This window comes from Equus quagga, chromosome 15 (assembly GCF_021613505.1).
Source record: "Equus quagga isolate Etosha38 chromosome 15, UCLA_HA_Equagga_1.0, whole genome shotgun sequence".
NCBI classification, from domain to species: Eukaryota; Metazoa; Chordata; class Mammalia; order Perissodactyla; family Equidae; genus Equus; species Equus quagga.
In genome coordinates, this window is record NC_060281.1 from 2,356,193 (window position 1) to 2,378,170 (window position 21,978).

Below are 21,978 nucleotides of genomic sequence, written 5' to 3' on the forward strand. Positions count from 1 at the left end.
TCAAGACAGAAAACGTGGGTAGTTGTTGGATATCTACTTGTTAATGAATTATCATTAATATTAATGTTAACTGCAAATATTTTCTTAGGACACTGGACGCTTTCAACATAATCACATAGAAAAGGGAGCATCCCAATTTCATCAGTAAATGTATTTCTGCATGCATAATTCTACTCTGCTTCAAAAATATCACACTCTGCCATTGTTATTTATGATATTGTCCTTATTACAGAATACTTAATGAACAAGCGTATGAATTGATACTTTTTATGCTTCAGAAATCTTTTTAAATGTCCACTAATACGTAAACTGTCAATCAGAAAAAACAAAGATGTTCAGATTCTGTTTTACACAACGCTCTGTGAAGGAGGTCCTGGGTTACTGACAGGGGAAACAAGCTCTGTGATCCTCTCTGTTTACATTCTCAACAATCCTTGGAACAGAGGAAGGTGCTCAAGCAACCAATCAATATTTGTTTGAAAGTAGCTAATAATTAAACATTTAATTGAAAGCCACTTATGAACTGAATACCAAAGGAATGAAATGGAGCACTTTGGAAGATAATAAATTCAATTAAGGGTAATTTTCATCAATAAAGGTTTACTGAACAGATTAGAAACAGTGGTGGAGATCCAGTGTCATGGGAATCGAAGGATGCTGGAAGAGTAAACCTCCCCTCACCCCCCTCATCATGACTTTTCCATTTTGTACTCTGTGACCTCTAATTCTACCATGCTGGCTTATTTCTATGGTATGGGGTATTATTTCTCCACACTGGGCAAGTGGTGGGAAATGGAGTAGCATTTTGGTGCTGACAGAGAGCCCAAAAGAATAACTTCAAAGTTTTATCTAAGGTAAACCTGAAGGTTCACACAGTATTTAATTTCATGGTTCTACATTTCTGGTTTGTGCTTCATCCGCTTAATTCACATCTCTAAACTCAAGGAACGTCCTTCAGTTGGTTTTTATTCTTCATGTTTTGTGGCAGCTAAGAAATTTGAAGCCTAATGTCTTCAAATTCAACTGAAATCTGTCTACATTTTTGTTGTCATTCACTTCCCAGTCCAAGTGAATTATAATTCATCCTTTACTAGGATGCTTTTTTAAAAGGTTTCTCATCTTCATCTGCAGTTATTAATGAAAACACTTGAATATTTCAGAGAGTCAGTGAGAAGTCTGGGTGTCCCTGTGTGACCCAGGGGGATGTGTTGTGTGTAAGTGTGTGCAGGAGCAAACTTTTATCAACAGGATGACAGCAAACTGAAATCAGAATGAGGGATATGGCTGGTGACACCACATAAAGAAAGGGCACCACGTGTAACAAAACAAAGGATACCTCTGAGTGACATATTTGGGGTTCAGAAAGTGCTATTAGTGGGCTGAAATCATGCTTTTGGGGGGAAAACAAATTGACTTTTAATACATATTGCCCAACAACAAAAGATAAGCTCTTTAATGCATCTCCTCTGAAAATATATTTAGATGTAAAAGATTACTTTTTATGGCTTGTTGCTTTGCTCCTTTAAAATGTATTCATCCAGTTTCACCAAATTGTACTGTCATGAAAGGGCCTTAAATTTTGTCACATGGCAGTGGAAAGTGGCATGAAAGTTTATTTCAGTTTCAGGCACATCTGAGTTTCAAGTACATATACAAAGGTTAAGAGGGTGTACAAATGAAATATGAAGGCTGGGGCATATGCTTGAAAAGGACATGACAGGAAAAATTGCCAAGGAAAAAAGGGAATCTAATTGAACTTGGCAGAGTTTTACAGTGAAGCTCCATGGTTGAGAAGGATGCTTGAGAACAATTATCATCACTTGGGCGGCTGGAGGACATGATCTCTTTCTGCGCTGAGTGTTAATCTCCTGATATATTACCCCTAATAAGCAGGTTTACAACAGCACACCGCATCTCCTACGGAATAATTGCCTAAGACATTCAAAGCAAATAAACAGTCCCTTTCTTTTTTTTGTAGGGTTGATGGCAGATGTATTAAGGGATTTCTTCCCAGTAAGAATTTCTCCTCCACAATCTAGTGAACATTGAATGAATCATCAAAGTAGACCTATCAGAAGAAAGTGTCCCATTTATCAGGAGCTTTTAATGTGCCTTCCTCCATCACAGGGGGATTTTTAAGAGACACAAATCAAAGAGACAAACGTCAAGGGTAGTGACAACATCAGGACTGATGCATCTTAAAAATGAAGAGCCTGCTGCTGGCATTTCTTTGGTGGCCTGCCTGCCGCCTCCAGCATGTTAACTGACAAACATCTAAGATGGCAGAGCATCTCTGCCGGATGCCGTTCTTTCAAACTTTCATCAAGACATTTTCTAAATGACACAAAACACGCGAGGGCACGTACCGCCGGGCCAGGATCGCCTTTTGGACCCTGTAAGAAAACACGGGAGGTCATTTTCAAAATAACAACTGAAGCAAACTTACAGAATATGAAAGATTTTTGTCCAAACAATTTGTATATTTGCTTGAATGCACATAAAAATATTTGCAAGTTTCATTTTGCTACATTTGGATTTGAAGAATAAGATGAGGCAACATAACTTGCTGGATCTCCCATGACAGCGATTGCCTGGACACTGACTGAGTTCTTAGACTTACAATGCTAACAGTGACACCACTATGAAGAATGCTATTTTCCATTTTTTTGGCTGTGTATATTTTCTCAGTTTTATTATAATTGATTCCACTTATTTCTTCCTACATAAAATTTTGGTGATATTTGTAACAAGTATTTTTCAGTGTACTCAGGAGTTTTTTTTTTTTTTTTTTGTGGCTGTTCAGCTCAGGTATGAAAACATGCCTGGTGATAAACAAGTGTACTCACAGCGGGGCCGGGTGGCCCTGGATAACTGGGAACAGTCACACCTCCCTTCAAAAAAAAGAAAAAAGGTGAGAAGAATTTATAGTCATTCATAACTGAAAAATGATTTTACATAATTATAGAAGTAAATACCTGGATTTTATATAAATTGCTCATTCCATTTCCTTCACTGAATGGTACACCCTTAGGAAAGAAGTGAGGTATAGAATTATTCCTTCAAGTTAATAGTTAGTATCTCCACCTTTTCTCTTTTTACCAAATGATATTCTTCCCATTCTATGTTAGAAAGTGGGTTTAATGCTATAAGTAAAATAATACAGTGTTTCCATTTTTGGCTTTTCAAAAGCAAATGCAGAGAAAAAATGTAAAGGAGCATGAGCTACACCTGGACGCACAGACGCTCTCAGTGGATGCGACAATGTCCAGGGTTGACAGATGAGACACTAATGCATTCAGGGGAAAATAGGATTTACTCATTAAAATTCAGCTTCTGAATTGCCAATTTATGCTAACTGTTTACAGCCTGCTGGCCTGTGAGCTACAACACGGCAGTGCTGATGAAGACGTGACTGGGGAATGATTTTTTTCCCACAGTCTCTTCATACTAAACAGAAAATCAGAGTAAATGGAGGAGATGAGGTTACTCACAACCTGTGTGGATGTTTCTATAAAACATATTCTTCACAACAACAGGGAACAAGAAATTTCTAATAAAATTGACCTGTGGATGGAAAGTCCCAGAGTAGCTAACACTTAAGGAGAACTCACTGGAGAGTCTTTAAAACTCATAACATTTTGGCAATCAGGAAAAATCTGCATATGAAAATTTTAGTTAGGATCTTTTATCCTTCTTTTAAAAAAATTCCCATAGAGTCAATAATCTGCATTTTCCTCCTTGTGATTCCCACATTTCAGTTGCAAAATTGAAGGAGCCGTCATTTCACTGTTTTGGGGACAATAGTGGCCAGTGGTGCTTGGTGAACGTGATTTGCATGCATCTTCCAAACACTAGTGATGGAAGGAAAGATACTCCGTTTGTTGGCTCCTTTGTTGTTCCCCCCATGCATCTGATGATTGCTGAATGTCTACTATATTTTAGTGTGCTGAGTCCTGGAGAGATGAAGGATGAGTTTGTCTGAGATTCCCAGGGGAGATTTCCCAGCCAAGACAACATGTAATCTGTCTGGAAGAATACATGATTTTGGAGAATTCAGGGGGAAGAGGAAGATTTCTTAAGCCCGTTGTAATACATAGGTCCCTTTTGTGAGCTCTTGTTATATTTTGCTGTTCTGTTCGCTGGGGAAAGAGTGCATTATAGGATTTGAGCCCCAAATGCTTTCTGCCCTGTTTCCTTGTCAAGGGAGAAGGTAAGTAAACAAAATGAAGAACAGGTTTAGGAAAACAGAATGCAAATCTCTTCATTTATGTGTGCAAAGCAGGCAATGCATGCTGACTAATAACATATCTTCGTTGTCTTTAGAAAGTCACAGGCAAATTCTGCCCCTTCTTGTGGGAGTTTGGCTTCTTCAACTCTTCCTATGAGGCAGGGTGGAAAAGAACATTTGGCCTGGACGGGAGCTCTGCTGCGATTTGATTGTGGCCCCACATGAGGGCAGACTTGCCACAGAGAGAGGCAGCCATCCTGTCTGCAGCCTAGAAAGTGCACACCTGTCTCGATGGTGAGCGTGGAAACGTCCACGGCTCTCATACATTTCATTCACTAGCTGCTACAGAAACAGAATCTCCTGGCCTCTCAGACATCATGGAAGGTAATGAACACACATAGCGTAATACCGACTTCTGTACCAACTCCCATTGCCGGAAAGGATCTCTTTTTAAAGCCTCTTTCTTTTCTGTGAATGAGCTCATTGAGGTTAAACGCCTTTCCCAGGGCCCCCCAGGCAGGAAGTGAAGAGGAGGGGTGGGGGCAGGGAACAAACCCAGGTGTCCTGAGTCCACGGTAGGGAGGCCACAGTACGCTCAGATTTGCACATGGGGCTGAGCTAAAGGGGAGAAACCAGGCCTCCCCAAAGCTCCATCCACTGTCATTCATATTTACACCTGAGACGCAGATGACTTGTATCTTTGAGAACGTCTACACAGAGTCTGACCCCTGAGATATAAAAGTCTTAAGTAGACGTGTGAATTTAAGTTTTAATCCTGAAGCAACTCACGGGTGGTCCGGGTGGTCCAGGTCTCCCAGGGGGTCCCTCGCTGCCCTGCAAGGGATATACAGACCAAAATCAATGGCGTGGACATTTCCACCCTGGGTTTATGGAGCAGATTGTGCTTGCTCAGAGAGCCGTATTCTGAAATCAATATGACCTGTTGTTTTGCTTCTGTCTTGCAGAGTCTTACTCACCTTGGCGCTCTCCTAACCTGGGGAAATACACTTCTAGACCACAGGAAGGATAAATGCCTTCTCTCACGCCCATTCAGATTCTCACCGTGTGAGCCCAGGGACGAGGCTTATTTCTAGACAGAGCCAGACAACTCACACGATCATGTCTTGGATTCAAGTGCAGCCGGGGACTCTCTCCCCACGTGGGGGCACAGAGCAGAGTCCCTGCCAGCAGGGGAAGGCTCTGGGGTACGGCTCTCTCCGTCAGCCCCTCACTTTTCCCCTCACTGCCACCATTTTCATCTTTTGGGAACTAGAGGGTGCACCCACATATCTTGATCGGAGTAGAAAATCACAACCTGTGTGGCGTCTGCAGGAGGAGAAACTTCTTTCCCTTCCTCAGTTAATATTAGATGTTACAGCCCTGTCAGGCAGGTCCGCTGGACAGAAATGTTCTACGCAATTTAAATGGGCTCAGATGTGCTGCCGACAGGCAAGGCAGACTGAAAATGGAATTTGTGAAAATGAATTCAAGTTGAAAGTTGACAAACGGATTTCACTTTTACTTTCATAAAACATAGACTGCTTATCGGTCCATAGTAAGCAGATGGACTATAGTCTCGTTGGTGCCTTAACCACTTCTTCCTGTAACTGCTTTTCCTTTAGAATAACAGCCTCATAAAATTTTTTAAGTCCCTCAAACTCAGGGGCAATGGCAAGAAATGGTTAATTAATGAAAAATCCAGAGAGAGTAAAATTCCTACTTACAGTACCCAAGAATTTTGAGGGATTTCAGTCCATTTCCACAAATTTGATGAAAGATTTCATTCCAATCTCCCCATTTTTTTTCAGTAACAAAAGAAAGTACCAAAAAAACCTTTCTGTTTATATCTTTATCAATAAAAATAAACCGTACAGTGTTCTTGCAGTGTAGATGCCTGAGAATGAGTGACAACGAGCATATTGTCTTTTTGCAAACGGCTTTGATGGTGCCTTTGCTCTCAGACATGTCACATTCTGCTGACTGCTGGCAGTGTCCCTCAGAGAATTATGTCATAGTTCTCACGAACTATGAGAGGACAACAAACAAGGAAAAATATGTGCCTATTGAAAAGACTTTTTTTCCCCTGGCACAATTAAATGTCATATTTTCATCCTTGATTGTGCCCCAAAGCTCATCTCAGTGTGGAATGCCCATTAACTTCAAAAGGCAGATCTCTGACTGAATGATTTCCATAGAGAACAGACAAAAAAGGCTGGTGGGGTCGGGCAAGCTCCTCGGGACACCATCAGAAAAAAATGTGCTGAGACTATCTAGAATAAGCACATTGCTGCCTTTCAAAGTTTTCAGGGTTCCTTTGCTCCTTCGGGCCATCATGCCCCACTTTGACGAGCCTGGGTGGCAGCTGCTCATCACCGAGCAGCTCAGTGGACTCTCGATACTTATTTCTGCAACCTGAAGAGCTAGCTTTATTTCTCTCATTTGCTGCCTCTGTCTGCACTCACACCATGGGGCCAGTTGAGATCCTACATCAGGTGAACATGTAGGGCCCTGCTGTCTTCCTGTTTGAGACCCTCCTGCTGCTGGTCCTCCCTTCTGACCACAGCAACTCATCTGTCCAATCAACCAGACTCCCCAGGAAACAAGTTGTCCTTGTTCCTGAGTGAATTTCCCCCATGACCCTCAAAGCACAGAACTTCCAGATTTTTCTCAGCAAGCCCGTCATTTATGGAATCCTGGTCCTGCCAGCCAGTATGCTGTCTGGAGCCTTGGCACCTGTGGCTGGATCTCCCCGATGCAAACCACCTTCCCTGTGGCTGTCCAGGAGGCTTCCCCACCCACCCCTTTCTTCCACAGAGCTAGTTGCCTAGGACCCTGCATCCAGCTTGGACTTCTGCTCCACAGCATCAGTGCTCTAGTCGTCCGTCCCCTAAGAGCACATCTCCCGTATTCAGACGAGTTGCTGGACCCATGTCCTTCCAAGCCCACTAGCAGAATAGCTATTCCTGGACATCCTTCTTACTTTCAGGAATTTTGATTTGACAGATTTCCCTGCAAATGGTCACACCCTGCCCCTACCCTAAGTCCCAGTTCGGACAGGGAGTGAGGCTTTTCCTGTGTACCTTGTCACCCTTTGCTCCCACAGGACCAGGATGTCCAGTTCTTCCCAACAAGCCCTGTAAAACACAAAACTAAGTTTGTTATGGAAACAACAACTAAATGAGCACAGGGTATTGAAGTTGGTTGCTAATAATCAATAGATTTTGAAGGTCATTTGATCCTAATTAAATCAGTCCTACAAGCTTATATTTCTTCGGGCTGATACAGCAGCTGCGTCCTGCTGATAAGCCCCTGGAAGGGTAAAATCTGTATTCATGGTCGCTTTTTCACCTTGGCCAACCACGTTTAATGACCTTCATTAGAACCTTTTGATACACTTAAGAATTTAGCCTTGCTGTTTAAATGGCAATTTACATAATATTATGCCTTCCTAAATGAGCTATAATTCTGGTAGTGATCAACATTTTAAATACTTCAAGACACAACAGAATTAACAATGTGCACCTTGAGTTATGCGCTCTGCATTTTACCAACGGAAAATAAAATTCAATTTTAATTCTTCTTTGAGAAAAGAGTTAGCCATAAAATTTTCATGGTTCCTTTCACAACTCTTTCTCTTAACTTTTAATTTTAGTGTACAGTTGAAAGCCAGGTTTGTTCTACATAACTGTGGTAAAAGCACACATGGTAAAATTTTAATTATGACAAACCCATGATTCAAAACATTAAGGAACAGGATTACATTCCTCCTCGTGTAGTGAATACTATCTGCTTGGCAGCTCTGAGGAGGGGAGGGTTGGAGAAGGTGAGGCTTGAGTTGGGTTGCCAGATTTAGCAAATAAAAATCGAGTATTGGGGACAAACTTATGCTAAAAAATTATTTATTCATATGAAATTCAAATTTAACGGCATGTCCTGTATTTTAACTGGCAACCCTAAACTTGAGCTCCACTTTAATAAGAGATTGGTTTTAGCCATTGGGAAAAAAAAAGATTCTGTTTTAGGAAAATGGGATAACGAAAACCAACAACCATGACACTGTGTCTGAGGGACAGAGAAAAAAAGTGCTGACTAAAGTAGAGGGTATTTAAATTCATCAACAGGAATAGAAATAAATGGAATCTGATAATCCTGGGCCCATTTTCTCCCTCTAGAAAATAAATTCTTAGTTTATGGTACCGAAGAATGTAACGGTGTAACCATCTGAATCTCTCTCCCACAGGTTCATGCCAAAAAATTATAACTAAAAAATAGAACGCTCTTTACACCCAACTCCCATTCCAATAGACGAGCTCAATTACACACTGCTCTGGTCCAGTAGAATTCTGATGACAAGTCTCCACGACCCTCAGCAGCCTTAAGTGATAATAAATGAAAATATGAGATGCGGGATGTTACTTTTCTGGGCAACAGGTGGATAATCTCCATAGAGGCACAGAGGACAGAATGAGGAACGTCAGCTCATCTTGCATCATCTCAACAAATACGAACCGTGAGTGGAACAGTTTTAGCAAATACTTACAGGGGGTCCAGTTGGACCTGGAGCACCTGCAATGCCTGGAATTCCTTGAAGACCCTAGAAGAGATAGTTCCTACCATAAAATCGGTTATATTGTTGGAAATAAAGCCTTTTAGTTAATCAAATATTTTGACTACTGAAAATTAAATATCTATATTAGCTAAGCAAGAAACATGATATATGTCACATACAAAAACCCCTCTTAAAGGATAGTGAGCTACAATGCTGTGACACAGACTCTGTAACATAATTTAATGTGTTTGGTGGTTCACAGAGGATTTCTGATCTCACAGAGCCACCCCACCAACAGCAGCATCACTGAGAATCTGCATGGCTAAAGCATGGAGCTACAATTTCAGATCGTCAGAGTACCATCCAAGAAATATATGATTACACTAACGCTCCATTCAGCTGGAGGAAAAAGGGAATATGTTTCATGATATAATATTTAGTTTAGCTGGCCAGTTTGTTATAAGAAGAAATTTGGCTCACGGCAAATTTAAATTTAGAACCCTTTAATGGCTTAAGCATAAAAGTGAATGGCTATCCCCTCCCTCCTCTCTTTGGGTTTGTAGAATAACGCTAACTATACTGGATAGGGTTTAAGATGCTGATAATCTATATATTCAAAGAAGAACCGGCAAGTATAACTGGTAACTTGTGTCATTAATTTTTTTCCTTTACCAAGTGTGTCAACAACAGAATATTAGTTAAATAAATAACATAAAATCCATAATATGAAATATTTTGCAACTAATAAAATCATGTTTCAGCAAACTATTGGATAACATGGAAAAATAAAAGTTACAAAAGATACATAGAGTAAGGTCCAAATTATTAAAAAATTATAAATACACTTCATAAAAGGTAAGAATGATAGAGGTTCCTAGTGCCCTATCTGGAAACTTTAGTGTCAGATGCGTTTCAGAATTCTGCATTTTTCGATCTTTTCTAAAGGTGACACGGTGCCTGTACTAGATATTGTGTCACCCTCTCAGCGGCACCTGAGGCAGCACCCTCTAAAGACATAAATAGTTGTGTAGCAAAACACATGATACTCTCACCAAATGGGATAAATAGATAGACCTGCTCCATACGAGTTCAAGTCAGATTTTGCTGCCCAATGAATTTGCTGCAAACTTGGCAAAAATTTCCAGTGTTTTCAAAGGTTTTTGAGCTTTGGAACCGTGGATGGGGGGTTGTGGACCATCATGCTACTATTACCAACAGTCCCCCCTTAACAGTGCAAATAGAGGTAACTGATCATTTTAGTGCTTTTGTATATGTCCCAAATTTTCTATAATGAACTCAGATGGCTTCTATAATCAGAAAAATAAACTTATAAACACTCTTTTGTTGTTTCAGATAACCATATGCTGTATCAAGTTCTAGATTGAATGGTTCTCCTGTTTCAGGATTTAATTTTCTTTACTAAGTAATCTTTCTATATTGACAAGCCATTCATTGTTATAATAAAATTACTTTACTTTTTACTGTGATGAAATATCTATTTTTATACATATCATGAATATTAGGTGAAGAGACCATGGTGAAATTACTGCCTATTTATTTATGAGAGCTCTATGGGACCAAGGTTCTATGGGAACAAGGCTCTATAGGACCAAGGCTCTATGGGACCAAGGCTCTATGGGACCAAGGCTCTATGGGACCAAGTTTCTTTGCATCAATGAGATCAAGAACTAAGCCCTGTCAGGCCTGTCCATCTAATGCCAAATGGGATCATCTGCTACTTCAGGTTTTTTCATGTGATATGATGTGCAGAAACACTGAACAGAATCTCCTTGAACTTGCTGAAATTCCTCAAATAGTAAGGACCAAGGGCAAAGTCTTATGTATGCTTGCGTTAAAGACTGTGGACATATTCTTTCTTCAAGATGACATCATCCTCACTGACAATGCTGTGGTGTGTATGTGTGCACATGCACTGTACACATTACCATGTCTTATTGAATCTTTTTATTCCCCCACCATTAACTTGGTTATGGATTTATAAGTGTAAAGGAAACAAATTTCCTTTGGGAATGGCATCTCTAAATGTCTGGAGATTATAAACGCTATACCACAAATTGCTTTATCTCAAAATACCCACATCTCCATAAAATTATCTCTCTATGTACATGTATAAGATATGTTTGTCCATATGTAGTCTTTCTTTGCTACTTTTAGTCTCAACATTGAATCAGTCTAGAGATGCTGAGTGAGTCTTTAGATAGTCTAATTTATAAGCTTGGGACTCATTAACCTTTGATGTCCACATTAAACTTTGAAATAAACCTAAGTCCATAAATAAAAAAAAAAGTCACCCTCAGCAGTCTTTCTCTGAACAAGCTGAAATTTTGTAGTGAGGGTAAAAGTTACTACGGATGCATAAAGGGCAATAAGATAATTTTAGAAGACAAGATAGCCATTAAAGAAGACAAATACATATTAAAGAGGAGGATGGTCAATTTAGCATATAGTGCCAAACTAAAACACAAATTAAAATTTATTGCATAGATAGTCAGGGATCATTCGAGCTAAGTTCTTTCCCTGCTCTGATATTTTGATTTTGCAAGTCTTAGCTCAGTTGCAACTAAGAATATTTATTTTTCCATTGCTATAATTTATGGCTGACAATATTTTTCATGTCCCATTTATCAATTATTATCCTGAAATATTGCAGGAAGATCTGCATTCCAAGCAAGAATTCACTCTAACTATGAGAGGCAAGTCTGGGTTCTTTAGCATCTTACAGGTTGCTACTTTGAGTTGTAAAACATGTTGCAAAAAATGTAGAGGATAACGTCACATTTCTAAGAGCAATGAGCAACAGGCAGGTCCTCTCTCTAAGTTCCCAAAGGGATTAAACTGAAGACATTATAAAAGTCTTCAGAGATGGTGCTCCTTGTATCTGTTTACCAAGAGTAGAACAGACATTTGAGATTTTGTTCAATTAGATCTCATGTACATATCAAAATAGTATGGTTGATTGGCCAGTTGGAAATGCATATGTTCTTGGTCAAAGATTCATTTGCTTAAATACATCAGCAAATAGTAATTTCAGGTAGTCCAGGTAGCAGACAAGATGATATTCACTCATTCCCACTGTCTGAGAGGGAGAAGCTGCATCGTGCCATTCCCCAGAAAAGGCCAACTGAGCTAGTGGCCCCTTCAGGCTTATTCATATCATCCATGTGATCTGAAGAAACAACTGAAGAATCTCCCTCTGAACTTGCTGGAAATCCCCACATAACAAGAGTTCTGTGCAAAATTTTGGCTATGCTGTGTTAAAGAATCCATAAAGAGCACACTAAAATAGTGGAGGGATAAAAACGATGGATTTCAGTTCACTAAGAGAGCAAAGTATCCCATAGAATCAATAAAAATTAACTTCTAATACATTTAACTTGGAGTCACTTATAAAAAAACCTGAAGTCCAATTATTTCCTGATTTTTTGTTATTATCGTCTCAATTGCCTCTAAAATTTCTCTCTTGAATCTGGGCAGTTAAAAGCTGTTAGACTATTAAAATCAGATACTGTGCTTGTACTTTATTGAAATTTCTGTGGAGTGTGAAAAAGCAAAATTTCTATAACTCATTTATTGTGAAAATAAAACACCTTTACTGTTTTATTTATGGATGAAAATGTTGTATTTCTTTGTTCTTTGATTATTAACTTGGAAAGAAAACAAGCCAATCTTCATGATTTTCTAGAATAGAATCAATAGTAGTTAAAAAAAAATAACACATGATAATTTATAACGCAAAATATAATTCCAACTAAAAGATTTTCTCCTTGATACTGTCATGATTTTCTGCACTAACTTCAAGGTTAATATATGCCAGATGGCTTACTTACTTTCATTAAGAATTATTAGTATCAAAACTGTTTAAACTAACAACAATTTGTCATCCTAATTGGTTTTTCTAAGAGTTAAGGTGAATTATGAAGGAAAAGAATGATACCCTCAGCATCAGCATGGCTTAGAGTCAGAAAGTTGTACCAATGTCTCAAAAGCACATTTGATTTTGAACCTTAGTCCGGGGTTGGCAGCTGATCTAAGCTAGTCCAATCAGATCCTTCTGATTTTGTTTCGTTTTGTTTTTCTCTCCATAGTTTGAAAGTTGAGCAGAGACACAGACAAGCCAAGGTCACGAAGCTGCGCCATGTTACAGCAGGGGCCCAGCGGAGTTCTCCTGAGGTCTGGAGCTGCCCTCATCCCTAGGCTGGATTGGATAGAATTGAAGGCTATTCCTTCAGTTCTGCTAGCCACCTTGGGAATCTTTCTGTAAACCTCTCCTTCCTCCAGCCCCTTGCTTCTATCGTGAGAAAGCTGGAACTGCCTTCTGCTACGTAAAAACAGAAACTCAGTAACTGACACGTTAACTTTGTCTCAAAAGTTGTCTCGTGTCTTCGTCTCAAAAACTGCACCACTGATAATAAACATCAACATATTATTATTCAAAATGGGTTAACACTTGAAAAAACCTACTTAAGTCTCTGTTTTTATATGTTTTAGCGCTAAACACTGGTGTGCTTCCCCTGTTGAGCCACTAAAGAGAACCGATAGGACGATATCATCCGAGAAGCCCCTTTTACCTCGTCGCCTTTCTCCCCAGGCATCCCAGGGTAGCCCCGCTCTCCTTTGCTGCCCTAAAAAAGACAATAAATTCAGCGAGTACGCGCGACCATTTTGTCATCTTTCGAAACAACGAAAATCTCTCTTTTCAGGACACTTGGGGTGTGACATTTGGACAGAGTCAGGAAACAAATAAATGACATTTGCAAATGGCTTTTACACCACTTTTCCAAAATATTTTTAGAAAAAATAGTGTATTACAAAATGGATTTCCTTTTTTCACACTGAACTGAAGGTCACACAGAGGAGAGTGGAGGAGAGATTTCCTTACCTTTGGTCCTTCTCTGCCTGGGATTCCTGGAGGACCACGGGGCCCTGCGTCCGCCTAGACGACAGAGCAGCAACAAGTGAGAGAAGGCACCTGGGTGACCGACGGGCCCCCAGCACCGGCCGCCTGCCTACCTTCCGGGCCACGGAGTCGTACTTCCCAGGCTCTCCAGCGTCTCCTTCTTCTCCTTTGTTGCTTTTCAGCCCAGGGACGCTGGTGTGGCAGTTGCCACAGAAGTTCTAAGGAGTATAAAGATAAGGTTCCTGAGAGATTCACCAAAGTCATCTAAAAAAGGTGAGGTTTAAAAGATCTGAAGTTCTACTCAAACCTTGGTCAGAGATGAGCCATATGGCATTGCTATGTCACTCTACTTTCAGAAACCTGATTTGTCCAACTTGAAAAGACTTCTTTTTATGAGGTCAAACTATTTATGAAGCTGATCAATGATATTTGTTTATGATATTGGTGAGCTTCTATTGTAAAAATGTGTCTATGATGACATTTAACTTGAAAATTCCAAATAAATAAGGAAAAGATACATAAGTCAAGAATGCAGACTGAGTTTCAGTTGCTTACTAGCAAGTTTCAAAAAGGAGGTAATACAGTCTGGAATAACCAGCAAGATTACAGAGCTGGTACAGCCAATAGCATGAATCATCAGAAGAGAAAGAACAAGCTGTGAAGGAAGGATTTCTTCTTTTGAGAGCAAAATTAGTTGGAGGGCCCTATACACAGTTATTAACATTTTATTTCTCGGTGGAAGCACCCGTGTGGGAAATAATTACTTCAGTGACTTGGCCAGGCTTCTGTGTCAAATCCAAGTGCAGGGAGAAAATCTAAGTGGAATTACCTTTCCATTGCCTTCTCTGTAACCTTTAGTCGATCTGGAATGGCTTGAATTTAAGTGTCTGAGCTCACAAGATAAACTTCTTACCACAGAGATAAAGAAAAAGTGTCTTGAAAAGCCCTATAAAGGCTTATTTTTAAGTAAATCATTACAATAAGAATATGATCAGGAAAGGCATGGATTAGGGACCATGGAGTGGGCGAGATGGTTTAATTTGAACAGTCGACAGAAGGGGAGATAGTATAAGCCTCTATTCTTCCATCCTTTTCACCAAGGGGAAGAATCCTTAAGCAGGAAAAGGGAACTGAAGCTGGCTACTGGTGAGAGGTTAGCAGGAAAGCCCACGGCTATTCAAGTTCAGTGCTTTTTACACAGTGAGTATCACCATAAGTCTGACTTCCAAGAATGCTCCTTGAAAGACTAATTTTGTATGATATTGAAAAGGTTCTGAGGCAATTTGTCTGCAAAATGCTGGGTTTAAGAGTTCTCTTCACAGGGTCCTTCTTAGAGTTGGAATATGTAAGAGTGCTGGAATGTGCATATTTCCCAAACCAGTTTTACCACTAGGATCATTTCACAGAGCTAATGTGTTGGTAGGGGAGTTAAAAAAATACACATAGAATTGTAGAAACCATCACTTATAATATCTGAAAAACTGTGAAGATAGAGAGATGCCTGAGGACCTAAGAGAACCAAATAGGTTTCCATATTTCAAAAAGTGTAAAGAAGATGAATTATTGTGTCTGTAGACATGTAAACGTGGCATATCAATATGGAGCAAAACTTTGTCATGTCAATATATACCAACATTTTAGAATGGATTATTCTTTTTGTTTTTAAATATTTATTATTTATTTTTATTTTTTGAGGAAGATTAGCCCTGAGCTAACTACTGCCAATCCTCCTCTTGTTGCTGAGGAAGACTGGCCCTGAGCTAACATCCATGCCCATCTTCCTCTACTTTATATGTGGGACGCCTGCCACAGCACGGCTTTTGCCAAGTGGTGCCATGTCCACACCCGGGATCCGAACTGGCGAAACCCGGGCCGCCAAAAAGCGGAACGTGAGAACTTAACTGCTGCGCCATCAATTGATTGTTTCAAGAAGACATTAAAAACGGTAATCATTAGGAATCGATAGAATGTTCTAAGAGCCATTTCAAACTGGCCTCATTTTCTTTAGGTTAGGGTTACCAGAATGGTAAATTAAGGGAAACTGGACTTCACTGAAGCTCTTGAAGAAGAAGTGTTAAGATTTTCTTACGGAGAGAATAAATATGCGTCAATTATTAGCCAACGCACAATCTCATTCAGAGAGGGATTGATGCACAGATCAACCTAGAGAAAAGTTTTGAAGGGATATCATTTGGGTCTGGAATTATGTCAGTTCTTTTCAACACTTTAATCAAAGATATTTTTGAAAACAGAAAGCAGGAGGATCAAGTTTGCTAAAGACTCAAGACAGAGAGAAAGTCAATGTGCTGGGTAACAGGACAAGGATTTAAAGACATCACTAGGTTGGTCATAGATCCAATCCCCAATCTAAATTCCTGTATTTCGATTTTGCTTTGGAAATGACATGCTTCCCCTCCTGTTGAATACAGCGTGTTGGGGGCCTGCCCACCTCTCGCCAGTCGGTTCTCCTGGAACTCAGAACCTCCGAGAGAGGACGGGGGGATGGGAACAGCGGCTGGGCGCGTTCCTTAGAGAGATGCTGCCCTGGTGAAACCACCAATTACCTCCTTCTGAGACCCGGAGCCCTGGCCCCATCACCCTGTCAGAGGCTCTTCATAATCTTCTTGTCTGTTCTGTGAGCCCCTGCATGCTCTATTGGGACTCACTTCTGCTTAAGTGTAAGTTTTTGACCTTTAGAGTAAAGAATCCTAATAATTCTGGAATGAAATAACGCCTACAATCCTGCCATTTCCAACACTACTGCCCTTGTAAAGAACCTGAGACTTAAGGTCTGAGGACCCGTCTTTCTGTGTTAATGTCGTACTTAACTAGCTGTGTGGCTCTGAGCAAGTTACCTAACTGCTCGGAACTTCAGTCCCTCATGTACAGGATGGGGAAAGCACCGCAGCCCAAACGCACAGTCACTGTGAGGATTCAGTGCGATTATGCAGCGCGTTGTCCTGCACGGAACTGTAGCTCAATAAACATGAGATGTTTCTGAAACCCTCCTGAATATTCCCTTCCATCTTCTAAGAAAATGTTGCCTTTTGCAGGTCTTAAAAACCCCTCTAATATCTTTTACTTTCATATTCATATTTACATTTATATTTATTCTCAGAACTTTAATCACTTAATACATATTAGAATTCTTGAGTCTTTTGAATTCAATTCTACAAATATTCCTACCTGCCCGCTATTATGAAACTCATTGCACAAAGCATCGGGCTAAATGCTAGGAATATAAGATAAACCACATACACACGCCTGCAGCCTGAGGGGGGTGTGTGTGCACACACATATACGCCGTCCATTCACAGACAAGACACTTAAAGTTTGAGTATAAAGTAAATGGGCAGGTTTTTATCTGGGTTCGTTCAATCTTAGCATACCATGAAGAAACATGCAAACACACAACCTTACAGGTATACCATTATTATTCTCAACCATCTGTTTTACAAATAAAATATAGGGAAATATTAGAGAAAAAAATGGTAGCAAGATTAATTTGCTATGAGATGGATAATAGGGGAAGATAATGTTTACTTAGCAGGGTAACAGGTGTTAGGCCAATTGCTGGCTTTGGAATTTTGTAGCTCACTTTGTAAAGTCCCGTGACGTCAAAGTCAGCTTTGTAAGCTGGCTGTTTATTGAGCAGCGCTGGTTTTCATCCTGGGACTGGCCAGGGCAGATACAATGAGAAGGATTGGGTTTCACAGTGGTGAGCCAGGGGCAGTAAACACCCATTAAGAGAAAGCTCTTTCTCCAGAGAGAATAACTGATTGAAGGGCGTCAATGACCCATCCTTCCCTGCAGCTCATCCCAGAACCGTGCCCCCGACCCCTCCACACCCCAAATGAGAGGAGAGAAAGAAGAGAGGGGAGGGACCAGTATAAACTGCACAAGATATGTGCAGATACACGTTCCTTTTTCTATCTTAAAGATGTTTTGCCATTTAAAAATTGAAGTTTGGTTTGGGGCTAAGCAATCAACTCAATTTCTGGTAAAGATTTCCTGTCTGCTTTTTCCTGGAAATTAACACATAATTTCTGACATAGCAACAGAGTACCTTAAGCAAAGCGCCGATGTCTCCCAAGAGGGGCAGCGCGATCTGCGATTAGGGAGAAAAACCAAATACTTAACATTTATGCACATGATACGATGCATACATACAATACAAGGGGGATATTTTTCCTCAAAATGCCAGGCCAGCTGAGATTTGTCTTAGAGCCTCACTTTCAGAATGGTTGGCCTAACATTATGTTTCAGATCAAGAAATGGACACATGAGACTGACAGAGTTTATAAATATTTTTGAGAAATATTCACTATTCCCCTCCTGTGAACACACAAACACATGCATATTGCTGTTTTGATTTTGCGGCTCTACTTTATCTTCTCAGGACATGGTGACCTCTATGCCAACCCTAGTATATTGGTTTTAAATAATACATAAAGGTAAATCATTTATTCGAAGGGAACCACTTCTCTGTCAAGCAAATTATCAGACTGCTGAGAAATATGAAAAGTACAGGATGAGTTTACCTTCAAGTTATTTCTCTTAAGTTCAAAAGAGCCTGTAGGTGCTGACGAGATGGGTGAGGTGGAAACCTAGGGAACCGGGGCAGTGTTTCGGCCTCGTGTCTTAAAAGGTCGTTTCAGAGACACTGTCAACCCAAGGAATGCCTTACATACAAGATTCCTGGATGCTGCCCACAGGATTCACTCAGCAATGGAGTGAAAGCAGGGCCGTTTTGAAACACGCCCCTGCCCGTGGCTTACAGGGACACCAAAGGCCCAGACCGGGTGGGAGGTGGAGGATTTGTGAGGGTGAGAACTGAGAGGCCAGATTTGGGTTTTACTATACAAAATTCTTCATACAATGTCATGTACCATATGGCCTCTCAAGTCGTAAGTGCTGATTCTTACGCTATTTAATGGGATCTCACTGTCGCACAAAGCAAGGTTCAACCTAAAATAAAACTTTGGGACACACATTTAGTGCCTAAACCCATTTTTTAAAGAGCTGACTCAAGCCAGTTTTTGTAATTTAATTACATCAGCATTTTCAAGGCACAGAATCAAGGGCTATGGACCTTACTGTAGGCAACCTACCTACAAAACTTCATCCAGAACAATGAAATTCATTTGGCCGTTAGCATGAGAAAGGATAGAAATTGTGGCTATATATTTTAAGTCAATTTTCCATGGGATTGAGATATTATATGCCAAGGCTCAGCCCGGGGCAAAATTGTACACTGAATTCTACCCTTAGGAAATAAGGATTCATCACACACACAAAAATGCTGACACAGCTGGAATTTTTTTCCTCTGTACAAAATAATGGGGATAAACAAAATCGCCAAGCAGTCACTGAGAATTCTAATTAGCCTGGGCAGCAAAACTTGCTCGGTAGGCTGTTGGCTTCTGGGTGCATTAAAGATGCATAGATCAAGCTTAGTCTGTCGACATACCGGGTCACCTGGGGGGCCTGGCAGGCCTGGCTTTCCATCCCTCCCTGGAGCTCCCTGAAAACAGAAGCATTATGTTCAAATCTTTGCACATCAGCACAGGTGCAGATTAAAATGGGGGTGGGGGTAGGTAGAGATGGTCCTTACATCATTCCCGGGGGTCCCTGGAGCTCCTGGCAACCCAGGGAGACCTCGAGGACCCTGGAAAAGGGGGAAATAGTTACTTATGAGGACAGTCTTTTGATAATTTCCTCCAAGAAAGCAAGCTGGATTTGCTGTGCCAAATAACCTGGCGAAGTAGATTACCTGAATCCCTGGCTCTCCAGCTGGTCCTTGGGAGCCCTGAGTAGAAAGAGATTCAAGGATGAGAATTCTGGCAGGAATGTCCACAAACTACCCAAGTGGGATAAAGAGCTGAGTATTGTAATTCACTTTAGTGGCACAACAGGACTTGCCACCACGCACACCCTGAGAACACCCTGCAACGTCAACCACGACTTTCGGGTGGCAGGTGAGCCCTGCAGCAGACGCCTGTTGCTGGAAACATCAATGTGACTCTGCTCAGGTACCTGGGATGTGCCTCTCATGACCATTGTCTGTCCCTGCCCCTTCACGAGCACACAGACAGCACATCCCAATTCTATCTGTTCAGAAACTGACCACCTGGGTAACCGGCTCAGGGTTCCTTTCCGTTTGGCTTTCTACTTTTTCTCTGTTTGAAGAAATTGCTAAAACCAGTATTCACTGACAGGAGTAGGAAGTAAACATCAGTCAGTCACTCTTTGCTACTTTAGAAGCTTGGGATGTGGGTAACAAAACGGGGCTGGGAGCCGATCAGTGAACCTAAGGTCGTAGCTCTGTCCCTGTTACACAGCCACGGAGCCCCAACCGCAGTGGCCAGCCGGTCTCCCAGCAGCTGCCTTCACTAACTGCTCCAGACTTTTCCTTTCTAGCTTTTGAAATAAATGCTCATATGATTCGTATTGTCAAAGCCACTTTTTGCTCCCTTTCTGTTTATACTGTCCTTCAGTTATTTCCTAAAAAGGTTTTTTGCTTTACCTTCTTCCCTCCTCTAATAATTTCCTGATCTAATTTTTACCTCATTTCATCTCCCATCTCCAGTGTCTTTTATATTCTTGATTCTGGAAAATCAAATACCCGTCCACACAACATGCCCAACCACTACTGACACCTTCTTTTAAGTGTCATGATAATTTCATGACAAGGCCAACTTCCCAAATCAATGTCATTAAAATAACCACGTATTTCCACTTCTCTTGTCCCAAAGTCTTTTATGTTTCTTTGTACTAAATAAGAAAATTTATCTCTCATTGCCATTTAGTCAACAAGTGTGTACATGTGGTCATTATTATCAGGCACTGTTCTAGGCTCTGTCCTAATAGCTAAAACACATCAAAAAACTGTCCATTATTTGTTTCAACCATTCAAAACACCTTCTGTTCTCTCTTCTTTAAGACATCACCTAGAGATTTTTATACCATCTCGTGAAATACTAACTTCTTACTGTATCCCGCTTAAAAACAAATAGTAATACATAACAACCTGGTATTAGGTATGCTTATACTCTTGTATTGTACAAACATGTGCTTGTACTTTTAACATATAGAATAGGGGCATAAAGGGTTGAATAACTGCTCTGATCCCACAGTCAGTGTAGGTGTGATCAGCGTCTGTAAGTGATGGACCAGTGAGCACCCTCTCTGCTAGGTGGTGTCACCTCAGTGCCCACTGATTCCCCCCTCTGACGATTATTAATGTGTATTTCCTCCCCTGCCCTTTTTACTCTTTTCTCCTTATTCAAATTTGTCACTGGATTTTGTTTCACAATGTTGGAATCAACAGGGTTTCAAGATTTGATGGAATTTCACTTACCGTTCGGCCAGGAATTCCTACCCCTGGAGGGCCAGCCTCACCTGGGGACCCATGGACACCGGGCAGGCCTCTCTCGCCCTGTGCAATGAGATGCTTCTGTTAGTGCAAGGCTCAAGGGACACACAGTTGCTGACTATATTAATGATTAATTATTTAAACATTTCTGTGGTGTTTTTGTACCTTTGGCCCACGTGGACCAGGCGCTCCAGGATTTCCGTCTAATCCCTAGAAAGACAAAAGGGAGGTAAATACATTTCTTTTTCTAAAAAGGTTAAGAACATCTTAGAATTCATTCAAAAATGTTTCATTGCTCTTCCTCTTACTTTAATACGCCTTTTTTTTTGCATAAGAATAAGGAACAGGGAATACAAATTGCAATGGGTTATAAATTTTATATAGTTACTTTAAAATATGTTTTTATCTTTAAAATGAGGCATCTGATATTGAGAATTATTTTATCATTATTAATTAATACAAAAGGTCAAAGGGGATGAGAAAAAAGGGTATATGAGACTGGCATGTTGATTATTTAGATTTTCCAGATAATCCAGTTTTCTACGTCCTTGGAATAGCCCAGGCCACAAGGATATTCTGCAGATGGCTGCCTATGGCCGTATCTGCAGAGCCTCTGGAAGGGAAACTTCGGGCAGTTCTGTTTCAAGACGGTGTCCTCAGAAGGCTTGTGGTTTAAAACCAGTGCATCTTACTCGGCTCCGTAGATCCATAAAGAATCCACGCAGAAGATTCCGCGGGGCCTAAGTCTTCCAAATCGCATGTAAAATGGTGTGCGTAGGCATTTTCTTCAGAAGAGAGCCCTTTGCTTGCACCAAATTTCCAAAGATGTTAGATTTCTGATCTAAATAAGACGAGTATTTCTTTTTCTGCAAACCTAAACTTATACTTGTGATCTGCAACCAGGAACA

The 21,978-nt window shown here is 40.6% G+C and overlaps 1 protein-coding gene across 1 annotated transcript in view; it reads right to left on the reverse strand.

Annotated features, from left to right (window-relative positions):
* COL19A1 (collagen type XIX alpha 1 chain) overlaps window positions 1-21,978 on the reverse strand; it is a 304,996-nt gene that overhangs the window by 36,124 nt on the left and 246,894 nt on the right. The window contains exons 27-41 of the mRNA XM_046638990.1: window positions 21,236-21,280; window positions 21,056-21,133; window positions 19,469-19,504; window positions 19,310-19,363; window positions 19,166-19,219; window positions 17,762-17,803; window positions 13,809-13,913; window positions 13,678-13,731; window positions 13,367-13,420; window positions 8,769-8,822; window positions 7,309-7,362; window positions 5,018-5,062; window positions 2,976-3,026; window positions 2,847-2,891; window positions 2,367-2,393 (exon numbers count right to left, since the gene is read on the reverse strand). Coding sequence (XP_046494946.1) covers window positions 2,367-2,393; window positions 2,847-2,891; window positions 2,976-3,026; window positions 5,018-5,062; window positions 7,309-7,362; window positions 8,769-8,822; window positions 13,367-13,420; window positions 13,678-13,731; window positions 13,809-13,913; window positions 17,762-17,803; window positions 19,166-19,219; window positions 19,310-19,363; window positions 19,469-19,504; window positions 21,056-21,133; window positions 21,236-21,280 — 798 coding nt within the window. The remainder of the gene's footprint in view (window positions 1-2,366; window positions 2,394-2,846; window positions 2,892-2,975; window positions 3,027-5,017; window positions 5,063-7,308; window positions 7,363-8,768; window positions 8,823-13,366; window positions 13,421-13,677; window positions 13,732-13,808; window positions 13,914-17,761; window positions 17,804-19,165; window positions 19,220-19,309; window positions 19,364-19,468; window positions 19,505-21,055; window positions 21,134-21,235; window positions 21,281-21,978) is intronic.